Source organism: Pterocles gutturalis, unplaced genomic scaffold (assembly GCF_000699245.1).
Source record: "Pterocles gutturalis isolate BGI_N339 unplaced genomic scaffold, ASM69924v1 scaffold2175, whole genome shotgun sequence".
NCBI classification, from domain to species: domain Eukaryota; kingdom Metazoa; phylum Chordata; class Aves; order Pterocliformes; family Pteroclidae; genus Pterocles; species Pterocles gutturalis.
This window is the reverse complement of record NW_010143047.1, coordinates 54,791-77,466: the sequence shown is the minus strand read 5'-3', so window position 1 is coordinate 77,466 and position 22,676 is coordinate 54,791. Positions and strand designations below refer to the sequence as shown.

Genomic DNA, 22,676 nt, shown 5'->3' with positions numbered 1-22,676 from the left:
CAGAATCAGGAACAAAATCTCAAATGACTTAAGGATAAATCAAGGCACTCCTGTTCCATTTCCTGTGATCTCACCTGTTTAAATCTTGTGGTTGGATCTACTCCTGTTTGCTTCATGGAGTCCATAACAGATTTCATCTCCACAGCCTCCTTTATGAGTTGGTGATTTTCCATTTGTTTGGCTTTGAAACTGTCAGACTGAAGCTGCTGCTGGTGATTGGAAAGGATCTGTGATTTGCTTGTCTCCTCACCTTTGTTAGGGAGTGATGACCCTGTTTTATTGTTATTTTTGCTGGACTCTGGAGTTGAAGGGGCCTTTGAAATAGTAGCAGATGGAATATTCTTCTGCTTATTGTCATCCTTCCCAATCTCCTTCAAGGGAGGGTCATTCTTCCTTTCACAGTCCCTCCCAGTTTGTGCCATTTTGTGTTCTGCCAGTCTCTGGTCCTCATAGTATTTTTCATACTGCTGCCTGTAAGCAGGGTTAGAGGCCATTAAGGACTTTTGGTCCATATAGAGCCCATAGGCATACTGTCCATAATAAAGTGACTGAGCAAGTGCAGGATGTCTTTGCGTTATTACTGACTGATGCTGTGGCTGCAAATTAGAGGAAGTGCTTTCGCTTTTCTTGGCATCTGGCAGTTCTGCCTTCTCTTTCTTTTCAGCCTCTTCCTCAGCCTCTTTTTTGATCTTCAGCCCCTGTGGGGTACTGCTGTTCCCAGCTGCTGGGGCACTGACCTGTCCAGAGTGCATGTAACTTGGGGAATAATAAGGATCGTATCCATGGTGATAGGGAGAATGGGATTCTTTCGCTTGAGCCGATTTTGCTGTGGTTGAAGAATGTCCTTTTACAACACCATCCTTATTAGAAATAATATCCGATGGAGAGCTGGCCTTTGACCTCATGCCCTCTGACCTGCTGTCGGAACCACCATCATCAGCCGCATCAGAAATATCTGAGTAAGCAGGGCTGTTGGTTTTAGCGGCTGTGCTATCTGCACCATTTTGTGTCAACACATGCAGCGGCACCGTGGCAGATTGTCCATTCACCAAAGTGCTGCATTCCATCCTGGAGGCACTGCCTATGGAAGGGCTGGGCGCATTGTCTGTGAACGTGTAAACCTTATCAGCCTCAGCCTTAATACTTGCCATCCTGCTCTCTTGGGACTCTGACAGTCCATTAGCTAGCACTTCATTCTTGTTGAGATGGTCCTTTAAAAAATGTCCAGATAAGTCTTTCCCAGACCCTTTTGAATCCTCCAGTTTTCCCAGCTTAGAATCCATCTTGGGGCTTCCCATCTCCTTGCTTTCTTTGTCCTTCAGCTTTCGCTTCTCCTTTTTCTTTTTGTCTTTGAGTGATGTGAGAGCTGGGTTTACAGTGCTTGGCTCTCCCATAATTGTGGGCTTTGGTTGAATGGGTTTTAGTGGAGGGCTCTTTGGTGTAGCCTGAACAACAGTAGTTGTTACAGAGGGCAGTCCCGGTATTGTCCCTGTTGTGGTGGTTGTAAAGGCTGTAGTAGGTATAGCTATTAACTGGGGAGGAGTTGGTGCTGGCGCTGGGGCAATGGGCCTCGCTGTTTTCAGTTTGGAAAGGTTTTTATCCACTTTGCAATTGTTTGCTTTCTTGCCTTTATCACCCAAACTCTTCTTGTCAATTAACCCTTCAGCCTCCAATTTCGGCATTTCAGTTTGCAAATTACCATCTGTTACTGAGCAATTATCCAGTGTGGCTGCCATATTAGAAATTACCGGAAGGCTGTTCAATTCACTGTTCAGACCCTTCTTTTTGCCAGAATTCCTGCCAGTTTTGGAACTGACAACTGAACCGGGACCATTGCTGGTCAGTTCCCTTTTTCCCTTGGGGGTGCCTTGTGTAGTGATGGAGGAAGGAGAGGTCGGTGCTTTTAGCAGATCAAAGCCTGGCAAATTTGTGCTTGGCTCACTGCATTCAAGTGCCACATTACTCAACGCTTCTTCACAGTCGGAAATTTTGTCTTCATTTTCAGGCTCAAACTCCAGTTTGTTTTCTGGATCTAAATGTGCATGAGCCTGATGGTATCGTAGTCCATTAATGTGCTTGTACTTTTTGTTGCAGTTGGGGTGAGGACAGTCAATCAGCACTGGGGAAGAGCAGCCTTGGTCCAAAAAAGTAGTCTCGGTTTTCCCTTGTGGGGTGGTGGGAGTGCTTCTAGAGTTAGTACGAACACGTTTTCCAGATTTACTGTCCTCTGAACTGGAGTTCAAATCTAGCTCCATTGGAGGCTTAGTTTTCCTCTTGTTTGTGGATGAGGGGCTGGCTTTGACTTCATCCATGGCACAGTTTGGGGGTGTCCTGCGCCCACTTGAGTTAAGGCTGCCTCTCCTCCCCTTCCCATTGGCACCACCTCGATTCTTATTCTGAAGTCCTCTGGACTCTGCAAAACTCGCATCATTTCCAGGTGCAGCTGCAGCTGCAGCAGACCTTGCCCGCTTTCCCCTGCCCCGTCCTCCACGCATTTCCAGGTCACTTGTTGGCGATTCACAAAACCTGTATAAACAATAGTGGATTTCATCAGCTATGAACTGAATAAATACCAAAACACCACTTCCCATAAAAGAACCTTTATACATGTTAAAGGAAAGATGTCCTCTTCCAAATGAAAAAGTTACCATCTCAAAGGGAAAGTCACTAAAAAAGGACAAAAATGGTAAGAACAAGACCACCCAATTAGAACAATAGAGAGAAAAATTTTCCAAACTTACCGAAACACATTTTTAAATTAATTGCTGTCTGATTGAATCCCAAGTATTTCCCCTTCCCTCTCAAAAACACGAAACAAAAAGAAATAAAAACTTCCACTCCACATTTCAGTGTGGAACAGAGAATTACTCGTTTCAGTGGTGCATGTTTTCAATTACAACCAGCTGTTTTTTATTAATGTCTGTACAGTCTCTTGACAGAGATTGGGAGTGAAAACACAGCAGAGAAAAAACAGACCTAGAATGATTGCCTACCTAGGAGGGGCCCAGTCATGCTTTGTGCAGTCCAGCAGTGTTCCCACATAAGTCTTATTCCTCCACGTAACATTTACCACCAAGACACCTGCCAGTGAGAGAAAAAGTATTATCACAGTCAGAACAATAATTGGGGTAGGCTTTTTGTTTTGGTCTTTTTTCATTTTTTCTCTCCTTCTCCACAAAGTGAGAGATTTATTCTGATTTGCTTTCAAATGCTGTGGTCTATGCTCTTCCTCTTTTCTGGTTTCAGTGACCTCAAGTTAAAACACATACGAAAGATGGCAAATGACAAAGAACAAGAGCATGTGTGTGCATGCGTATGTGTCTAAGAGAGTGTGTGCCTGTGTGTGTAATGAAGATGCAGCTCACAGAAGGAAATAGGTTTTGCCATGTCCTGCTGTAAAACAGCAACACTCACCTCTTAATTTTGCTATTATTGCACGTAATTGCTTTCACTTGGCAGCCAGCCAGCATAAACTAAGCACCAGTTACAGTGTTTAAATCAGTAGGCGACTGAGGAGAATCTGCTCTGCTTTGGACAATATGATAATGATGCTTCTATTTATTTGAAATTGCATATATCCAAACACACAAACACACGCACACGCGTACGCACTGCAAGTTTTGTTCAGCAGATACAGATGGAAATGTATTTTATTTGTCTTGCTTTTTCTTCGGTGGAAAGACAAGAGACTAGACATGAAATTGCAACCATATAGTAAAGCTAAGAGGAATTGCAATACAGATATATAGAAAGAGGGATTCTTTAAAAAAAAATGTACTGTAATTTAATTGCTTTTCCATTTACGACTTTTAGTAAAGGTAAATTCATCTGTCCACCTAAAGCAGACTTCTAATTTTGGTTTATTTCAATTATTCCTGTAAAATATGTGCATGGTAAGGATATCCTAAGTAACAATAAAATACATGTGGGGGATGTAATTCAAATGTTTTCAGGTTGCCCTGAGACACTTCTTCACATAATTTATTACCATGTTTATGGACTAGTCAGCATAATGACCCCTTAAATTCATTAATTTCCGCAGATAAACACAAGGTAGAATTATTGAACCATCCATCTCTTCTCATTAGAACATACTCTGAAATAAAAAATGGATTTTACCTAGTAAAGAAAGGCACAATGCAAAATGTTTGCCATTTATGAGAGATGTGAAGACACTAACTCACAGCTGCCAGCCTTGTGACTTGTTTTTCCTCTACACTTCCCTTGTTCTAGTGTTTCTGTAACAGATATAATAATGGCATTGTGCCAAATGTTTCCACCCAGTCTTTTTGCCTTGTCTTTCTGGTGCAATTTCTGATTTTGCACTAAAACAATCCCTCTCTGCTGCACCAAGGTAAAGTAAACATACAACCAGCCGCTTATTTCCTCAGGGGCTGTTCGACAGTGGGGAAGCATCTGAAGTGTTGTTAGCAGAGGCACCGGGAAGAAGGGATTTCCTGGAAACTTCTCTGTAGCAGATTTGAAAATTATTCCCCACATGGTTTTAAGGTGCCATTATGATAAGGCAATTAGAATGTTGTACGCTGGGGCGAGCCGGTCTGAAGGCCATAAGCCAACTGGCTGCTCCTGATGGGGTCAGGGCCGGGCTCTGAGCACCAGGGAGGGTTAGGCTGAGATCACTATGCCGGACAGTGCCTGTGGGGTGTTCTGTGCTGAAAGGCAAGTGGACCGAGGAGCCTGGTCACTGGGAAATGCCCCCTGCAGCTGAGGGCCGGGGGGCGGCTGGGTGGGCTCTGCCGGAACCACGTCCCGCCCGGGAGGGGACGGAACCTGGAGCTCCCACAGTACTCCTGCCAGTGGCACCAAGGCGGAGAGGAGCGCGTGGGCCCTGGGACAGCAGGTGCCCGGTTCCACACTGTGTCTTGAGGCCTCCACACCTACTCAACCAGGTGGCCAAAAAACTGCAGACGAGACACATCAGTAGATCCACAGAGTAAACACTTGTCAGTGGAAATTGGGCTTCTTGAAACAAGCAGCCTATGTTCCCATCTGCCACCCGCACACCAGAGAGAGAGACACGGAAAAAGTGTTTCTCTGTGCTTTCCTTCCACCTTAATAGCTTGTCAGCTGTGACTCCAATAATGCTCCAAGTGGAAATCACGGGTACTTTCCATCGCTAAATTCTGTGATGTCATGCAGCACACCTCCCTGCAGCACACAGTTGCTCCCTATCCATTTACCAATGTTTGCCCAGTCTCCTCCTAAATGTACAAAGCAAGCAGGGCTTTCTGACTTCCCACGGGGGCATTATGGGAGAATTCACTGTGCCATTCATTTTTCTGCAGCTAGTTCACCTTTATCCTTTTGTTAAAATGCAACTGTTAGTTTTGTTTTTCTTTTTTTTAAAAACTAGGTTATTCCTAAATAAGTCTCCATCTTCCTCAGTATTTGCAGTCTTGTCTATCTTTACATGTACTTTATTTATTTATTAATTTTTATAACAGTCCTAGGGATAGTCTTGTCACCTGTCAGAAGAGGGCAAAATAGAAGGCATGCAGTAGGTATAACAATAAAAACCCCTGAAATCAATACTCATTTCAAGTCATTCTTAGAAGACATTCAAATGACCTTCCAGTGTAAGAAGGTCAATACTTCAAAAGCAAATACAAGTAAGTTCCTCCCTTAAAGTCAGTTACATTTAGTATCTCATTAAGTTTGTTAGTCTTAGCCAAGGCCCCAGTATTTAAGTAGGAGGGAAGATTAATCTCCATGCTGTGTCAGAATAACCGTGGCAAGGAATAAATTTCCTTTACCTAATGAACAGGACATTACTCAGCCACCGGTAAGATTCCGCAGAACTGGCAGTGAAGGTAGGTCATTTAATCTTCTAAGATTAACACAGAAATGGGTCAAGAGAATACAAGTAACATGGGTAGGACTGACCCCTAAGGAAACATGCAACGGCAGGCTTATTAGACTGAAGCACTGTAAAATGAAAACGGAGACGAGGAAGATAAGTAGTCCACATTATATACTTGGATGCGCTACTGAAGAGAAAGGATTATTCTTGCTGCAACCAGTCGGGGTGTACTACTACAGGTTTCTTTTTGATCCAAAACACCTGTCCTGGCACAGAGTTCAAGCTCGAAACAAGAACCTCCGCACTGTCTCGGAGGCAGTACAGAAATAGTACTACAGCATCTTCAGTTCACCTCTTGAGTATTGCATCTGAGTACACTGGGCATGCAGCCATAAATGCACTAACGCTTCTCTAAGTTGTCCCAGCTCCTCTTTAGAATGTGTGTGTGCTGGGGCGTGGCTCTCCATATACTCCCTCCATCTTAGAAAGTAAGTAACCCACATACAGGACCAAACCTCACTGGGGTTGCATCAAGTCATAAGAAGTTCCTGTAATGAGACTTCCCATTACATTAGACTATACATTGGAATACACATAATGTAAAAATAATTTATTTAGCATTGCCTGAACAACACGGAAAATGCAATGACAGTCTGAAGAACCCACAGGTTTCATACTGTCTGAATACAGAGATATATTTTCACGTTAAAAAAAGCCCAAGATGCTAAACTATTTAAAGTAACCATTACTGAAGAATGGGAGAAAAATTCAGATGCTTGTAATGCAGCATATCTGAGGGTATTGGGTAAGATTCCAATTCAGGAAACCTGGCCAAATATCTAATCCTGTTCTTACAAGGTTGGATCAAACAATAGTGAATATATTTAAAGACTACATGCAAATGTTTCTTCCATCAAGTAAGGGTGTCAACTCATGAGTTTAACCAACTACCAGAGCACAGTTCACAAGATTTGGATGTAACAGAGAAAAACTTATCCCAAAATGAGGGTGTAAATTTATTGATTTAATTTGGTTTATTATTCTACTTGCAAACTATGTAACTATTCACAGTTACAGTATATCTGAAATTAGCAATATCCTCCACAGTCTTCAGTGTCAATTATCCTAATTTAAAGCAGCCAAGAATAAGAAAAATAAAATTTCAAAGGTTACTATCCATGCTACTCCTTATCTTTAAGGAGTAGACACAGTAAATGGTGAATGTGTTATGCGCAGGAATTACAAATAGTGTCTAATACAAGAAAATGGGGTCTGTTACCTTGAAGTTTTACAGTTCACCTGCACTACTCAGTACCTTTTCTGCCAAAATCCATTACTAGCCAAGGCAGGCTCATATGCAAAAGCCTTAATGATGTTTTAACACAGGATGTCAGCTAGTGTCCACCACTGTCAATAGAAGTCCCTCCTCTAATATCAAGGGGAATTTCATTAGCCTGTTAGGAGGAAGAAAAGATTCTGTATTTTGGTGTTTTCCTTCACAGTGCACATACTGTCATGAGCTCTCTTTCTTTACTCGTCACATTCATAACCACAATATTTACAGAAAAAAATCAGCCTATAACAGATAGGAACATAACACATGCCTAGAGGAGCACAAAACCATTTTACATAAGCAGTTCTGGTGGACATAATGTAATAATCTGTACAAAGTAACTGTCACACTTTGTACTAGGATTTTATTATGGAATGAAAGATCACATGCCACCGAAGTGATTTGTAATAAAATGATTTTCAGAAATCTACAGAAAGCATTTATTTTACGAGGTGTGTGGATGCAATGTATCTGTTCTCTTTCCTTTCTCCTCCCTTCCTGCTTTTCAGTGACTGCATAACAAAGACCAGAACTAAAATTAGCTGTGTACTATTAACTAAATTTATAGAATTAAATATGACATCACAGATCAGAAATGAACTACCTAAATTTGTTGTTCACTATCTGAAAAAAGACCCATGCCCTCTTAACATCAGCCTAACAAATGCAGATGTGCTATTTTTACATAAAAACATCATAATCACAAGGCATCTTCAGTGCCAAACCAGGGTACCATTCATGTTGACTACTTGACACTGCACTCCTAGCAGCCACATCAAGCTTGTAAGGATCTACTCAAATCTAACAGGGTACACTCTTGCAGATGTTCCTTAATCTAAAGAACAAAAGACTGAAGGATCCAGTCTAAACCAGGTACTAATTCTTTTGCTTTCTTGACTGTTTTCTGCAATGAACATAAGCCAAGAATTTTTATGCTTTGTATTCAAAACTTTGAAAATAAGATCATGTGATTAGGAATCAAATTATCACATTAATATCTTAATTAATATCTTAAATGCAGGACACAGTTTTTGAAAATACTGGTTTTAGAAAATAAACACATTGAATTTCCAATATAAGTAGACATTACTCAGTCAGACTGGAAAGCCTTACTTAATATTTACAGTATAGGCTGCTTTTGTGTTCGGATCACAGTAACTGATACAAAATTCTGGTTTAGTTCAAGTTGATTATTTTCCCAGAAAACTCTAAAGACCTGAACGGGTGAATGAGTATGCCTTAATTTTTGTTTTGTTCCCTCTGCTCTTGGCAGAAAATCTGGCCGACAGTATCTCCAAAATTCTGCAGAAAGCACATCTGCTCAAAGTCTTTCTGAACATTTCTGTAACTGATTTGTTGAAAGATATTTAAATTATCTTCTACAACTAGGAATCATTTGTTTGCTTTCAGTCACCAAAAGTCACTCACGTTTAAAAAGTCATGTAAGTCCCTTATGTTTAAACATAAATGGAGTCCTACTTGCTCAAAATTCCTATTCGGTTAGCAGTTCTGCCTACCGCCCTTACTATTCTGAGAATGATTTTAAGACAACTTTTGCTGATCCCAGGAGAAGATCTATCAAAGTATACTATGCTTTGTAGTAATTTTTACAAAATTACTTCTTTAAAAGTTTAATATGACAAATTATTGTCGCAATATTCCTGTGGCATAGCAGCTCTTCAAGGTTGAGATGCAATTCACAGTACTAAGAAGGTATCACATCATCACTTGACAGAACATCACAGCAAAATCAATTCCTTGTATCTTTATGATCAGTGAATTTGCAAATTTGCTTGCAAACCAAATTCCATTTGCCTTTTGTTCCAGCCTTGCCAAGTACAAATAACACAGACATGCCTGGGATAACCAGACTACGGCACATCTGTCATCAGTGAGTACACTGCCCCATGGATTAAAACCATTTTATTCTGCATCTGGCACTGCAAATTTTTTAATCCCACATATATCTATTTGACATCACTGTTCTAACAGTAACTAAAAGTATATGAAGTGCAAAAAGCCTCAAGATGAAAATCTATAATCTTGGGATTATCTCAAGCTTTTTCATTGTCATTGGCTTAGTAAAAGCAGTGTAACTCATTTGCCCTACAATATCCACCACATCATCATCAATCCCAGATCCACATATACACCTGCAATTCATCCAGGCATAAAAAACACAGAACAATGTTTATATTAGACTTGCAATGCAAGTGGCTTATTTCTCCCTGATTGCTTCCATCAAGAAGATAATCTAAAATTAACAGTAAATATTCTGCCTGTAAAGTCAAGTCTTCTACACTGAATACTGATCTGGTAGACATACAATTTATTTACTATAATCACACTCTCTTGGCACAAGAACTTAACTACATCTACAGCAGGTGCACATGTAACAGACATCAACATCAGCAAGCCTGAGAATGTAATGACTGTCAGGTGGCCTGGAAACCCAAGACTGGTGGGTTTTTTTTTTGCTTTTGTTGGTGGGGCTTTTAAGAGCCCTAGTGCTGCACTGAATGTTTGAAAAGTCACTTTAACCACATCCTGTAATTAAACCATCTGGAGCACAGATCTGCAATTAGTCATCCTGGGCACTGGACTTTTATCTGAACAAATGTATAGCAATGAAGCTGAGAAGATTGGACAGCATTAACGAAAAGAAGCATAATGAAATACTGCTGGTACAGTCATAAACCTTTGAGATGCTTAGCTATGGTGTTAACTTAGTACTTTATGAAAGCATAGTAAGGTTAAAGGGGTGAAAGGCTAAAACCTGCTATTATAGTTAATGTTGCCCTGCTGGTGGCCCAAGCAACTTGGCATTACTCTAGCCAGATAAACTACAGCAGTTTCTTCAACAGCTTAACAAATTTAGTTCATATCCATATGATTTTCATTAAGTTCTGAGTAATGTCAACCTAAATTTCATGGATGCTTTATTCAAATGGCATGCCCTTTCTTTCTACCTTCATTATGAAGTCATCAGTGTAGTATCTTTAGAATAGCAACCACTACCCTAGCTTGAAAAAGCTGTGTTATACCTTTAATGATACACAACCAAAACATATATTCCCTAGGCTTGCATTGCATACTTCCATTTGCGTTCTTTGCAGAAAAAAAGCAGCAGGTACACAGTGAGGACTACCTCTTGAAGCCATGGAGTTTGGTCATCAATGAGACAACTTTTTCATCCCACCTAATAATAACAGCTGTAATATATTTTCTTAATCTAGAGGTTTATCCCAGAGCATATAGAATAATAAACACTGAAATAACTGAAGGCCTGTTTCCCCATGAGCCCACGTGCTTAATACACAAAAGGACACACAGCCGCTTCCATCACTGTCACATCTCCCACAGCCTTTGTTCTGAAGCCTGATGAGCTGTATTGATTTGGGAAAATCATTGAGCTGCTTGGAAAACTAGACTCTAGCTTATTCACCACCATCTATTTCTCATGAAGACAGTTGGTCAATATTCAGTTGAATGGTCAGGTAAAAGAAGCTCTGGGTTTTTTTTCTTTTTCTTTCCTCCCTACTAACATTATCCTTTTCCAGTTTTACTATGAAACAAAACAGCATGTTAGGAAGACTTGCTGCTGAGTGTGAGCTGAACTGGTAGTGCCTCTGGACAAAGCTATGACTGAAACGCTGAAGACAGGGTGGCTCTGGAAAACAGGGCAGCATCTAATCAAAGACCTTATGTCCCTTATCAGTTATAATAACAATGCCACTATAATTTTTTCAGTGTGTATTTCTTCTAAAGACAGTCTGCCTAACAAATAACCAATAAGCAAGATCTAAATGCAAATGGAGAGCAGAAAGAAAAACAAACGGACCTAATCAAATACAAGGCTAAATTTTACACTCATTAAAAGACCAATAAAAGACTCAATGAAAACTGGGTAATACCCAGAAAGTACATCAGACTGGGTGACAAATGGCCTGTAGGTTTATCCACAACTGAATAATTCTACTATGAGCTAATAGTTCTAATATGAGCTACTTAGAACAGTGATTTTGAAAACTACGAAGCCACAGTGACCAACATGATTTTCTCCTGTCAGATTCACATGAAAGTGATGAGATTTTGACAGGACTAGGAAAACTTTTGGATAAATTGCTGTTACACCTCTTGAATGTCAGACCACATGTTTGCAGTGTTTACAGGAAAATGTCCAACTAATGTTATTATAAACTAACCATAAGTTTCTGACCTCCAGGGTACAGCTAAAGATTTGTTTTTGTACAAACCTTACCTTTTCTTTGGCCAGAGTAACTGAACCACTTCTGTGTTCTACTGAAGCTTAAGAATAAAACTGCAGTCTTACTTTATTTCAGCTGATACTAAAAATGCAAGTTGAAAATCATTTAACATCTGTGTGTTCTGAAGAAAACCAAATTTGTTTCAGAAATAAGGTATTTTGTTTCCTAGCAGATTTTCTGCTCTTTTACTTCAGTAATCATAACTGTGATTCACATAGCCTGACACTAAAAAATGTCACATAGTCTTGATTTTAGCAGAAGGAAATGCTGTTTTATAATACCCTGAATTTCCTACTCACTCCTCAAGGAGTGTTATTTCAGCTTCCATATCACTGCCCTGTGGAACACAGGGGCACTCTTCTGCCTTCTACTAGAGTGAAAGAAAAAGAAGCCCCACAATCCACTGCCTTTGCTTGTACTCTAGGAACATACGTCACTTGAGATAAGCAACAGAACATAGGGTTTTTCCATGCATCTGTCAACACTCATTTCCTGCAGTTTATATTAATTACAGGATCTCTCCAGCTAGTTATTTCTCTCCAAAACTCTTTTACCCTTAAAAGCAAGTAAACAGCAAAGCAAAACAAGACTTGAATGCAGGGAAAAGCACTATTATTTAAATATGAGACGTAAGACGAAAAAGGGGAAAACCAAAACCCTTTCTTCTCACCCTAACACGCAGTCAGGAGTTCCTTTAATAATTATCTGCTTTGTTTCTATTCTTCATCTCAGACACCAGACCACAGAAATACTGTTCTCATCAGCAGACTGTTGAGAAACAGCTGCAGGAACAGGGAAGCTGGTATAAATTTATGTGTGTGTGTGTGTATCTGTCTATCAAAAAAAAAAAACCCACAACACTTAAGGAGCTCATACATTTTTGTTTTTCTTCCTAAGCTATTAGGACATCTCAGTAGAAGTTCATGTTCCAGCTCTGAACTCTACTACTGTAGGAACAATACACTTGGAGAGTAAAAACCAAGCAAATAACAGATGACAAAATGGACCTATAAACCTTCAGGTGTCTTTGGCAATCAGTTCTCCAGTGGTCTACTTCCTGATAAAGAGCTGACAGGTGTAAACAGTGGTATAATTACTTATCAAACGGTAGAGCAGCTAATGGACATAATGGAATGGAAGACAGAAAAGAAATAATTTGTGGAAAAGAAACAGCATGGATAAAGAAACAATTCCAAGCCCAAACCATGAAAATGCTTCCAAATCTGTAGACTGCAGATACCAGAATTGCAGTTGAGCCAGGCAGACATTTCTGCTCAACCTCAAAGAGCTGCTGCTGATCCATGTGCCTCACTGGGATTGAGAAGCAATGCCTCTTATAAATTATGACGCTTTATTTAAAGTCAAAGCATTTATTTGCTCTTGTGCCAGCTTTGGATCCTTTTCATCTCTAGCTACCGGGTCCAAGAGAGAACACACTCCTGTAGCTCTGCTGGCAGCCAGCTGTGGCCTCAGTAAATCACAAAGCCTCCTAACAAGCCATTCTTTCCAAACGCCAACTGCAGTTGCTAGACATGATAACTTCTCTATTATTCCACTCACTGGAATTTAAAATAGCAATTTAAAGCAGTGGCTGAAAACACTGAAATATGCTGAACTGCATTTTACATCTCTCTCTCTCTGTGTTAAGCTTCACTTACTTCATGAAGACTTCATTGCCCTTGGCCTGGGAAAAGGATAAGTAAACACTAAAAATACAGACCCAAGACAAAGGGAAGGGAAAAAAATAATACGGTATTTTCTTTTACAAAAGTCCCTCCGGATTGCTTAGTACAGCTAAGAGGAGACAAGTACCTCTTCTTTCATTCACTTTGTGGGACTTGAAGGGACACACCTTTTATGTTTGTGGAAGTAAACTCTACGAAGATCTTAATAGAGTAATCACAGAATCATAGAATGGTTTGGGTTGGAAGGGACCTTTAAAGATCATCGAGTTCCACCCCCCCTGCCACAGGCAGGGACACCTTCCACTAGCCCAGGTTGCTCAAAGCCTCATCCAGCCTGGCCTTGAACACCTCCAGGGATGGGGCATCCACAGCTTCCCTGGGCAACCTGCTCCAGTGCCTCACCACCCGCACAGGAAAAAATTTCTTCCTAATATCTAAACTTAATCTACCCTCTCTCATCTTAAAACCATTACTCCTCGTCCTATTGCTACACTCCCTGACAGAGTGCCTCCCCAATCTTTCCTGTAGCCCCCTTCAGGTACTGGAAGGCTGCTATAAGGTGTCCCCACAGCCTTCTCTTCTCCAGGCTGAACAACTCCAACTCTCTCAGCCTGTCCTCACAGGGGAGGTGTTCCAGCCCTCTCACCATCTTTGTGGCCCTCCTCTGGACTCACTCCAACCATGAAACTTCACAGTAAAATACAAAAAGCTAAAAGTGGTGTATTGTCAAGCATGGGATGTACATTAGCATCCTATGAATACTGCAACTGTAAATGAGGAGTTCTGTCTCTTCTACCTCTTTCCCACCCATGCACCAAAAAGGAATCGATTAAGTATAGTATGGTGAGGCCCACCACTCCATTTTTTCCTATGTCTAGGAAAAGCTGATCAAGAGCCTTTACACATACGAGGCTCTTCTTCCTAGACAATTGCTTCAGTTCAGTATTTGGAGTAACCTTATTGTTAACAGATAAAAAAAAACAAACAAACAAACAAAAAAAACCAAACACCTATGACTGAAATGCCACTTTCTAGATTTGAAAACCATAAAACAAATACAATGCATTGCCAAGGCTAAATGCTACATAACTTTTACAGCTCTTATCCCACAAACTAATTCTTTTCTCTTCAAAAAATAGTAAGCAGTACTGTCCTTTCTATTATTAAAATTCTTGTATTTTAGTGGCAAAAAATTTGCCCAGAACAGTTACAGGTACTTCAGTAACACACTTAAGATATAAGTTCTGTTTTGTAAACAAGCCTAATGAGTTATGACAAATTGTGTTCTCCTTGAGGAGAAGAAAGGTAAAAGGGCTTTTGTTAGCATCTACTGAAGCAAAGTACTAATTCTTCTGGGACAGAACAAAAGTGAGCTACTTATCAACTAACCAACTTCAATAGGTGTCAGAATTCTGCAGAGCAGTTAACTGTGATTTTCTTTCCTCTGTTTTCAATTACCTCCCAGGTGGGTAAACTAGTAAAACATCTAGTTAACCAGTTGGCTTATTCCAGCTGTTCCTCAATGCTGATGCAATGCAAGGACAGGCCACCAGCAAACTGATTTCCCACTAGCAATCAGTACACTTTCTGATGGGCTTCCCTTCTCTTGACAGCAACTGGTTGGACAATTTTCCTGTAGTGTTCTTGTGCAAGCTGTCCCAATTTCTCCACTCATTAATAACAGCCAGGCTAGTTTTCCCTGACTTGCTGTGATCTGTGCCACTACTAGAACTTCTCTTGGCTTTTTCATGCATTAGAGCTGATCAACCTTTGACCCTCATAGGTTTAGAACCAAACTATTTAGCTACTGAGGACAGACCAGTGTTGCATAAAATGTAAATAAAATCCTAGGGTTCTAGGAATCCTAATGTAATCAGTTAAAAATATCTTCATTTCTTTTGGCAATGAAGCATCCCTCAGAGGATCGTCATAGGCATGCCCTCCCTCATTACAGTACAACCAACATGATGACACAAACACATATTTCAATATTAGGAAACTATTTTCCCATGTCACTAAAAGAAGAAAAGAGGCTGGTCTTTCAGACAGGACTTGATTCTTTCCTTGGTCAGACAAACAGTATCAAGATAACGCTTGCTTTACTCCAGAATCTACACACAAATTTCTGTATAAATTATGGACTGCACTTTGGCCTCATCTGAAACGTTGGCCCCTGAGGCTGATAAGCTCTGACCCCAGGTGGCACATCCAGCCCTCTCACAAGAGACAGGAACATTATTGCTTTGCACCGACGCTGCAGCCAGAGAGCCAATCAATCAAGCCCCCTGTCAGCTTTTACAGCCTCCTCACATTAAGCCTAAATCAAACTCCATGGCTCCTATTGTTCACATTATTCTTTTTTCCTCTGCTCTGATGAAGTTAGGGCAAGTCCAAGGCTTCAATGAGAAAGAAAGGCTATTATGAGAAGCTCACAGTTTATTGACTCTGAGCTGTACAACAATGGCCCAAATGCCTTTTCTCTGAAAGTAACACATTCCTAATTGCTAATAATCATCAGTAACAAAGATCAGCCCTTAGACACATACTTTTCATGAAACATTCAAACAGCTAGACTCATCATCTTTACATACAAAAAAATATTTCCTAAGATAATTTTACGCACACCAAGAATTATAATCTTTCAGTCACACAGAACTGCCATACAAATATTGGTATGTTCTATAGTATTTCAAAATCAATATCACATTGTGCTCAAAATGGAAAAACACTTTCAGAACTAATCATGATGTCATTATTTTTCCCTAGTGTTCTCCTGAGGTTTGAAGAGCATTTAAGTGGGACTCCTACATGTCTGACAGGGAAGAATACCGACTTGTCTTTGAAAACATTCACTCTTAATTACTACTATTATTTTTAAACAACTGTGTATCAGTTCGGTTGCATGCATAAATGTTACTACCACCAACAGGCAATTTACAGAGTCATAATGTGCTGTCACTAAATGCAGAGAAACCTCCTTTCATGTAAGAACTCTGATATTGCATAACATGACTACATTTTACAGCTGACAAAGGCTTCTATGCCTTTTTCCTATTTATCAAGGTTAAAAATGGAACCAAAATTAAAAAAAAAAAAAAAAAAAAAAGCAGTTTCTTAAAGATTTGGTTTGATAGGAATGGAACTTGGGATCAGTTAGCAGAAACCAACTGCAGTGACTCCAGAGATCAGTTTCCCTGGATACTGAAGACACAGAGGGAAGAGAGTGGCTCTTCTCTTTCTTTTTTTCTTCCTTTCCTCCCTTTTTTCATTCTTTCCTTCCTTCTTTTTCTTTCTTCCTTTCTTCCTTTCTTTCTCTCTCCCTCTTTCTCTCTCTTTTTCTTTCTCTCTTTCTCCCTCTTTTCTTTCTCTCTTTTTTCTCCCTTTCTCTCTTTCTCTCTCTCTCTTCCTCTCCCTCTCTCAATTAACTTAGCTGTAGCTTTAGATTCTTCTGCCATGACAACTTCAACTTTTTTAACTTTAAATTACAGAACAGAAATTGATAGCCCTAAGTGAATATTTATTTACTTTCTTAAACCTGAATATCAGTACTAAGACAGTGAGAGGTACTTTCAACTAAACTATTTCATCCACATATTTGTTCATGCACTGTTCACAACTTGACTGAAATGGTAAGAGATTCAGAGAGCTTTCTGGGAAGATGCTAGCTGAAAGAACAGCAGCTTCCTTCTGCTAAATCCGCCGACAGAGCAGCTTGCCTTTTCAGCTGTCATTCAGTCCGATGCGGCTTTTCATACAAAACCAGAGGAGATCAAGTGCAGACTAAAAGCTTGTTTCAAATGAAGGGCTCCCCTCCCTCCCTGGCTTTCAGCTGAAAGCATATCTACACCCTGAAGAATAAGAAGAACCCATAATTTGTAGACCATCAAATACCTTCTTTTCAGATTCTGTTGAAGATGAAGTGTCACAGTTATTTAGGTGGACACCTGAATAAACAGAGCAGTAAGCACTGGTAGTGCTGGAGTAGTATAATTAAAAATACAGAAGGCCTTTCAACTTATCTATGTAGCTACTGTGGATCAACCAGTCACAGTGTTTGTAACTCAAGGCTTTTCCTTGTGAATATTCTCTTATTTCCTCTCTTAAAAATAGTAACAATGCACACAACATTACATTTCTTGTCCCAACAGAGACATAAAACGTGGCTGAGAAAAACCGGCAAAGCAGTGTGAAAAGGTAAGCACTGCAGCTCCCTGGACTGTACACTTGCAGTGTACAAGGATTCCTGTTTACAGTGCTGTCAATTAGCAATCACTCACAGGCACTGCATTCAGCTTGAGCATTTTTTTAAAGGGAAATAAATGTAATGCTATTCTTGTCAACTTACAAAGCTGAGAAGTAATGCTGCTATATTTAGCCTAAATGCTGTTTTTCATGGGTGCTCTGTAGGATGAATGATATCTGATTTACGAAAATGACAGTGATTTTGCTGAGCTTTTCAAAATCAACACCCATTTTAGCTGAACAAAACAAGAGGCTGCTGAAGCACATTTGTCTTTCTGATGATGTATATTCACTAAGTACAGCCCATAACCCACCTACTCACAGCAGCTTCAGGCAGCTAGCCTCACCCACAGATCCTTGAAATTTAATGAATGGTCCTATCCAACAAATCTTTTACCAATAGCCTGCCAGTAGTTATTCTTTTAGACTCCAGGCCCAAAAGAGAAATTTGTCATTGCTTAAATAAATTTTACAGATGTAATAGATAAAGGCAATAAAGAAAACAGGGCTTTTATAAAACAAAATCGACAGAGCAGAAAGCTGTTCCTCTAGACTGTGCGCAGGCGCACTGGGCTTCTGCGTACCGAAGGGAAATAGACAATGAAGGTCAGGAAGCATGAAATGACAGCCTTCTTTGCTTTTCAAGGAACGTAAATTTTGTTCACACAACGTAAATCTCAAAGTCATGGTTTTCAATCTGCATGCGTGATCACACGAAATTGATTTCAAGGAGATTTGGAAGTATTTAACTCATTGCCCAGAGATGCAAATCCCATCTTGTACAATCATTATTGTAAAAATAAAGGGAAAAAAAAAAAAAAAAGTGTGGCATTTCAAGGGCTCTGTCTATACATTTTCATTTTTTCAGATAGTCACAGCTCATTAAGCTTCCATTTCAAATACGGACCTTTTATGTTCCATATGTTTTAGGGCAGCTTAAAATGCTTGATGAATAATATAGCTTAAATGAAAGACATTCTTGAATATCTTTGCCTCAATATAACACACCCATGCTTATGTTCCTCCCTAAACGAGCACGAAAACATTGTTCAAATGCTTCAGTAAACACGGCAGCAGCCCTAATGTGGATGCAGTGCTGAAAAGTTTTTGGAAATGCATAAAAACATTTCTTGACTTTGGCATGTCTGCTGTATCTCACAGTGGTTTTCTTACAATTTGATACCTCCTTCTTGACACTTCACTGCTTATCACAAAACCAATCAAGTTGAAAAACTGTTGTTTAATTAAGAAATCCCAAACCACAGATTATTAAGCATGGTGTGTCAAGTTAATACATTATAGTATTAAAATATCTCTGAAGTGCAGCCTTTTCTAACAGAAAACAGATCTATTCTTGAACACAGATGAGCTTCCCCTGTGTCAATAAACACTGACTCTGTTTAAAACACTGAGGAAACTGGTTAATTTCTATCTCAATAAAATTTATGAAGCAATAAAAACTTTGTAGTACAAGCTGTGTGGTTTGTTTCACTTCCTTGTCACATGAATTAATGAGGAAAATTCTTCCCTTCATTGTGTTACGGAGACTCATGCTGGAGAGGGCACTGTACACTGACCAAAAGCCCTGAGAACCTAATTCTGATTTCGAGCCCTCCCCCACAATTTCTATGAAGTTTGGCAAGGAACATTTTAATTTCCCATCTTTGTGATGACAGTGTTTCCGAACTTGACCACCACTACACAGTGAATTGTGCTTACTAATATAGTGTAACCAATGGGGAAAAAAAAGAAAGAAATGGCATATCTGAATTAGGGTAACTGTCACCTCACCAGATCATACTACTGTAACCTTTAATCCTCTATTTCTGATGCTGAAGATGTCAGCTAATTTAAATTTCTGCAACCCCTCAATAGGAGCAAAAGAGAGGGAGGGGGAAATGTACTGAATGTCTGAAAATATATGCCTGCAACAGCAAGAGCAGAAAAGACTGATAAAGGCTTTACGCATAATATTTAGTCAGATTAAGTACAACTCTTCACTGCATGTTTTATTGTCATTTATGTTTTCTCTGACCACATGAAGAAAGCTGCTTCTGACAGGCCACAAAAGCAAGGCTTCTGGGAGTGTTTTGTTCTTTCTCTTCAAATCCTCCAATGCATTAATTTCCTGACCTCTCTCCTAATTTAAAACTACAGCTCACTCCTTACATGATCATCCTTGTCAGAACAACTTCCGCTAGGACAGCAGCTAATCCACTACAGCTAATGGTTTCTGTCAGGAAGGAAGGAAGTGAAATGATGCCATCATTATAATACATGGGATAATCTATGTAGCTCATGTGGACCTCCCTTTTCATGAAGTACCAGAGTGATGTATCAAACCAATATAAAATCTAGCTCCCTCAGTCCTATCATGTGAATTTGGTTCCATTTAGCCAATGCATTTTCTGTTACACTTGTGGAAATTGTGGGGGTTCACTGGGATGGATATTCACCCTCCTGTAAACCTGCGAGACAACTGCATGGAAAGACTGCTCTGTCGCTCTTGGTCCTCCACACTATTTGTATCTTAACTCACCTACCTGCCTTATAAAAAGGAGTGTGTGTCTCAGGATGCAAGATCACCTGAAGATGACCATGTGAAACTATAAAAGCAATTAGCAAAAAACCCACTGTATTTTTCTCTCTCTTGCACTTCTTATGCCATATTCACCAGCAGGTTAAGACTGCTTAGAGGGAAGGATGGAGCAGAATCACACAGAATCAGGGCACTCCATCAGGAAAAGAAGGAAGCACTGACAGATGAAAGGTGCCAGTGGGGAAAATGTCAGACCTCCATATGTCTCTAGCAATGGGTTCCTGTTGATGGACCACATCTCTAAGCAGTAGACAACCAAACGCAGTAACAACAGATGCCACAACAAGAAGTTTGTAACACTTCAGGAAGGCGTGAAAGGAATGACAGTTTTCTGCCTTTCTCAAATCTTTGGCAGAAGTCTCTATCCCCACCCAGAAGGCAGCTGAGGCTGTGGCACCTTTTCCTCACAGTTTCGCTGTGTTCAGAGGTTCTACCAATGATCTTTTGGTATTTTTGTCAACTAGTTACTTAGATTACAGAGGCTGGTTTTCTTTCTCATGGCCCCTCCTCTGTGACAGAGACACAGAAGTGTACTAGAGATCAAGATAAAACTACAAATTTAACTGTTAAGAACACAGAGGTCTTTTTGCCTCTTCCGGGAAGTGAACAAAAGTAGGACCTTTGTCCATTGGTAAGGGGATGTTTTCTCCTGGAAGACCTTTCCTATTCTGGTTGAAGAGCTTCTGCAAATGTCATTTTGAGAAATAAATGTTTAAATTACCTTTGAAAAGTCCACAGAAGGGGGACACCTTGCTTTTGAAACAAAGAACACCAGTGGGGATTTGAGGACTGTAGATTTAATAACAGGAATTGATACATTCTTCTTAACAAAGACCTGAAACCCCCTAAAATAGCTACCAGACTACTCAAAAAAGAGAGTAAACTAGGTTTCTAATGAACGTCCATGGAAAATATTTGTAGAGGCTATGTCTGTTTCCCTTCACCATTGTACTGACAGCCCAGACCCAGGTAGCATCTTATTTACAAGAAGCCGCCTTTTTCTTTGCAGAATACAAAGCACTATGCACTATCAGAAACAACCTCTTTTAGTAGGAAGCCTTTTGGGGATACGCAGAAAAAAAGGCTGTTTCATGAACTGAATCAGATTCCAAAGAAGAAGGCTTGAGGATACAGAAGAACGACACCAAAGGAAACCCATATCAGGTTTCTGTGGTCTCTTTCCAGCTGACAGGATTGGTAGGCTGGTAAAGCTGCTACTTTTACCCCTTCAGTTGAAGGCTTTGGAAACTGAAGGGACACTATGGAAATAACTGTTGGGCAAAGATTCCCTGTTGCCCAACAGACCCATTCCAACTTTCCTAAGTTTTGCAAACTCATTTTACTTTTTGCTTGTCTCCTCTGAAAAGGCCTTTTCCTGTCTTGATAAAACTTCGTAGTGACTGAGAAGTATTTCTGAGAACACCAAGACCTGCATTTGGTCCATCAGAAATGCAAACTTGACCAAAGAGTTCATAAAGACTATTAATATAGACATTTTGTTTACACCAATAGGATCCTGAAGGTATAAGCACGCTTGTGAAACAATTTGTATTTCCTAAACAGTGATGAATTTAACAACTGTTCCTTTCAAGATGTTTCTGTTTTTTCTGAAAATAAAATTTTGTATTGTATTTAATCACCTCTGGACTAATGCAAAAACATGACTCAGCACTTCAGATGACAAATGACAAAAGGCAAATCTGGCAAACTTGAAAAACCACAAAGTGGAATTAAAACTTCGTTAAACCAAAAGACTGCAGGTGATTCTTTCAGTAGCTAGCCTTTAAGGTAGTTCAGAAATTACTCTGTGCAAAATAGCAGCCCCTGAGTTTATTTAAAGTACTTTTAAATTTCACAGATCCAACACCCACTGTTCTAGAAAAATTTAAACATATTTTTGTCTCCAATATGTCTGTCTTCAGGGGTTAAATATATCCCTTTCAGTACATTTGGGAATTGTCGAAAAGGAGCCGACAGACATCTATGGACAGGAGGCTCTATCTGACAGGAGACTATCAGAAACAGGACACTATCAGAGAATAGAAAGATAATTTATTCTCTCCAAAATCTTTCACACCCACATAATTAACAGTCCGTTGGTAGTCAAGGCAGAATGCTTCCAAAAATATTTCAGTCAATTTTGGTCTTTGTTTTTGAAAGCAAAGGGACTGCATACAGAACCTTCCAAACTGCTCTGAATTTCAGATATTCTCAATGATAGCCGCTGCACACATAAAGAATGAATTTATGTCTAGATAAAACTGCTTTAAACCTATTTTTCTGATTCTACATCTCACCTGTCCTGTATAGAGAAAGTAGCAGGCACAATCAAAGTTTAGATTGTTATTGGCTGAAGATGTCCCTTCCTCAAGGCCTTCCCAATTAGTAAACTATCTACACAAAATACGTTCAGAGAAGTGTGGGGTTTTCTTGTTGTCCATGAGAAAACACCCTCTTTCTTTTAGAGATTCTAGACAGAGAGAAATGTAATGTATTTGCAAGCCACTTGCTCACTGGCCAAAAAGTTCATGGTTAGATAATCAAATGGGCAAGGACTGTTCTTTGACAAAACCATACAGCTGACCAACAGAGAAATTCATATGAGATATACAGACTTCATAAAACTTCAAGGGTGCAAGGGAGGACTGCAGAAAGAATCCAGATGAATGATGAATCAAAGAGAACATTGTTGGTAAAGCTCACTATTATTCTTTCTCTGTCACAGGAA

General features: G+C 39.8%; 1 protein-coding gene across 1 annotated transcript in view; it reads right to left on the bottom strand.

Annotated features, from left to right (window-relative positions):
* Positions 1-22,676, bottom strand: part of ZNF608 (zinc finger protein 608) — an 80,882-nt gene that overhangs the window by 5,234 nt on the left and 52,972 nt on the right. Inside the window, exons 3-4 of the mRNA XM_010084562.1 lie at positions 2,994-3,081; positions 75-2,526 (exon numbers count right to left, since the gene is read on the bottom strand). Of these exons, the coding sequence (XP_010082864.1) occupies positions 75-2,526; positions 2,994-3,081 (2,540 nt within the window). The remainder of the gene's footprint in view (positions 1-74; positions 2,527-2,993; positions 3,082-22,676) is intronic.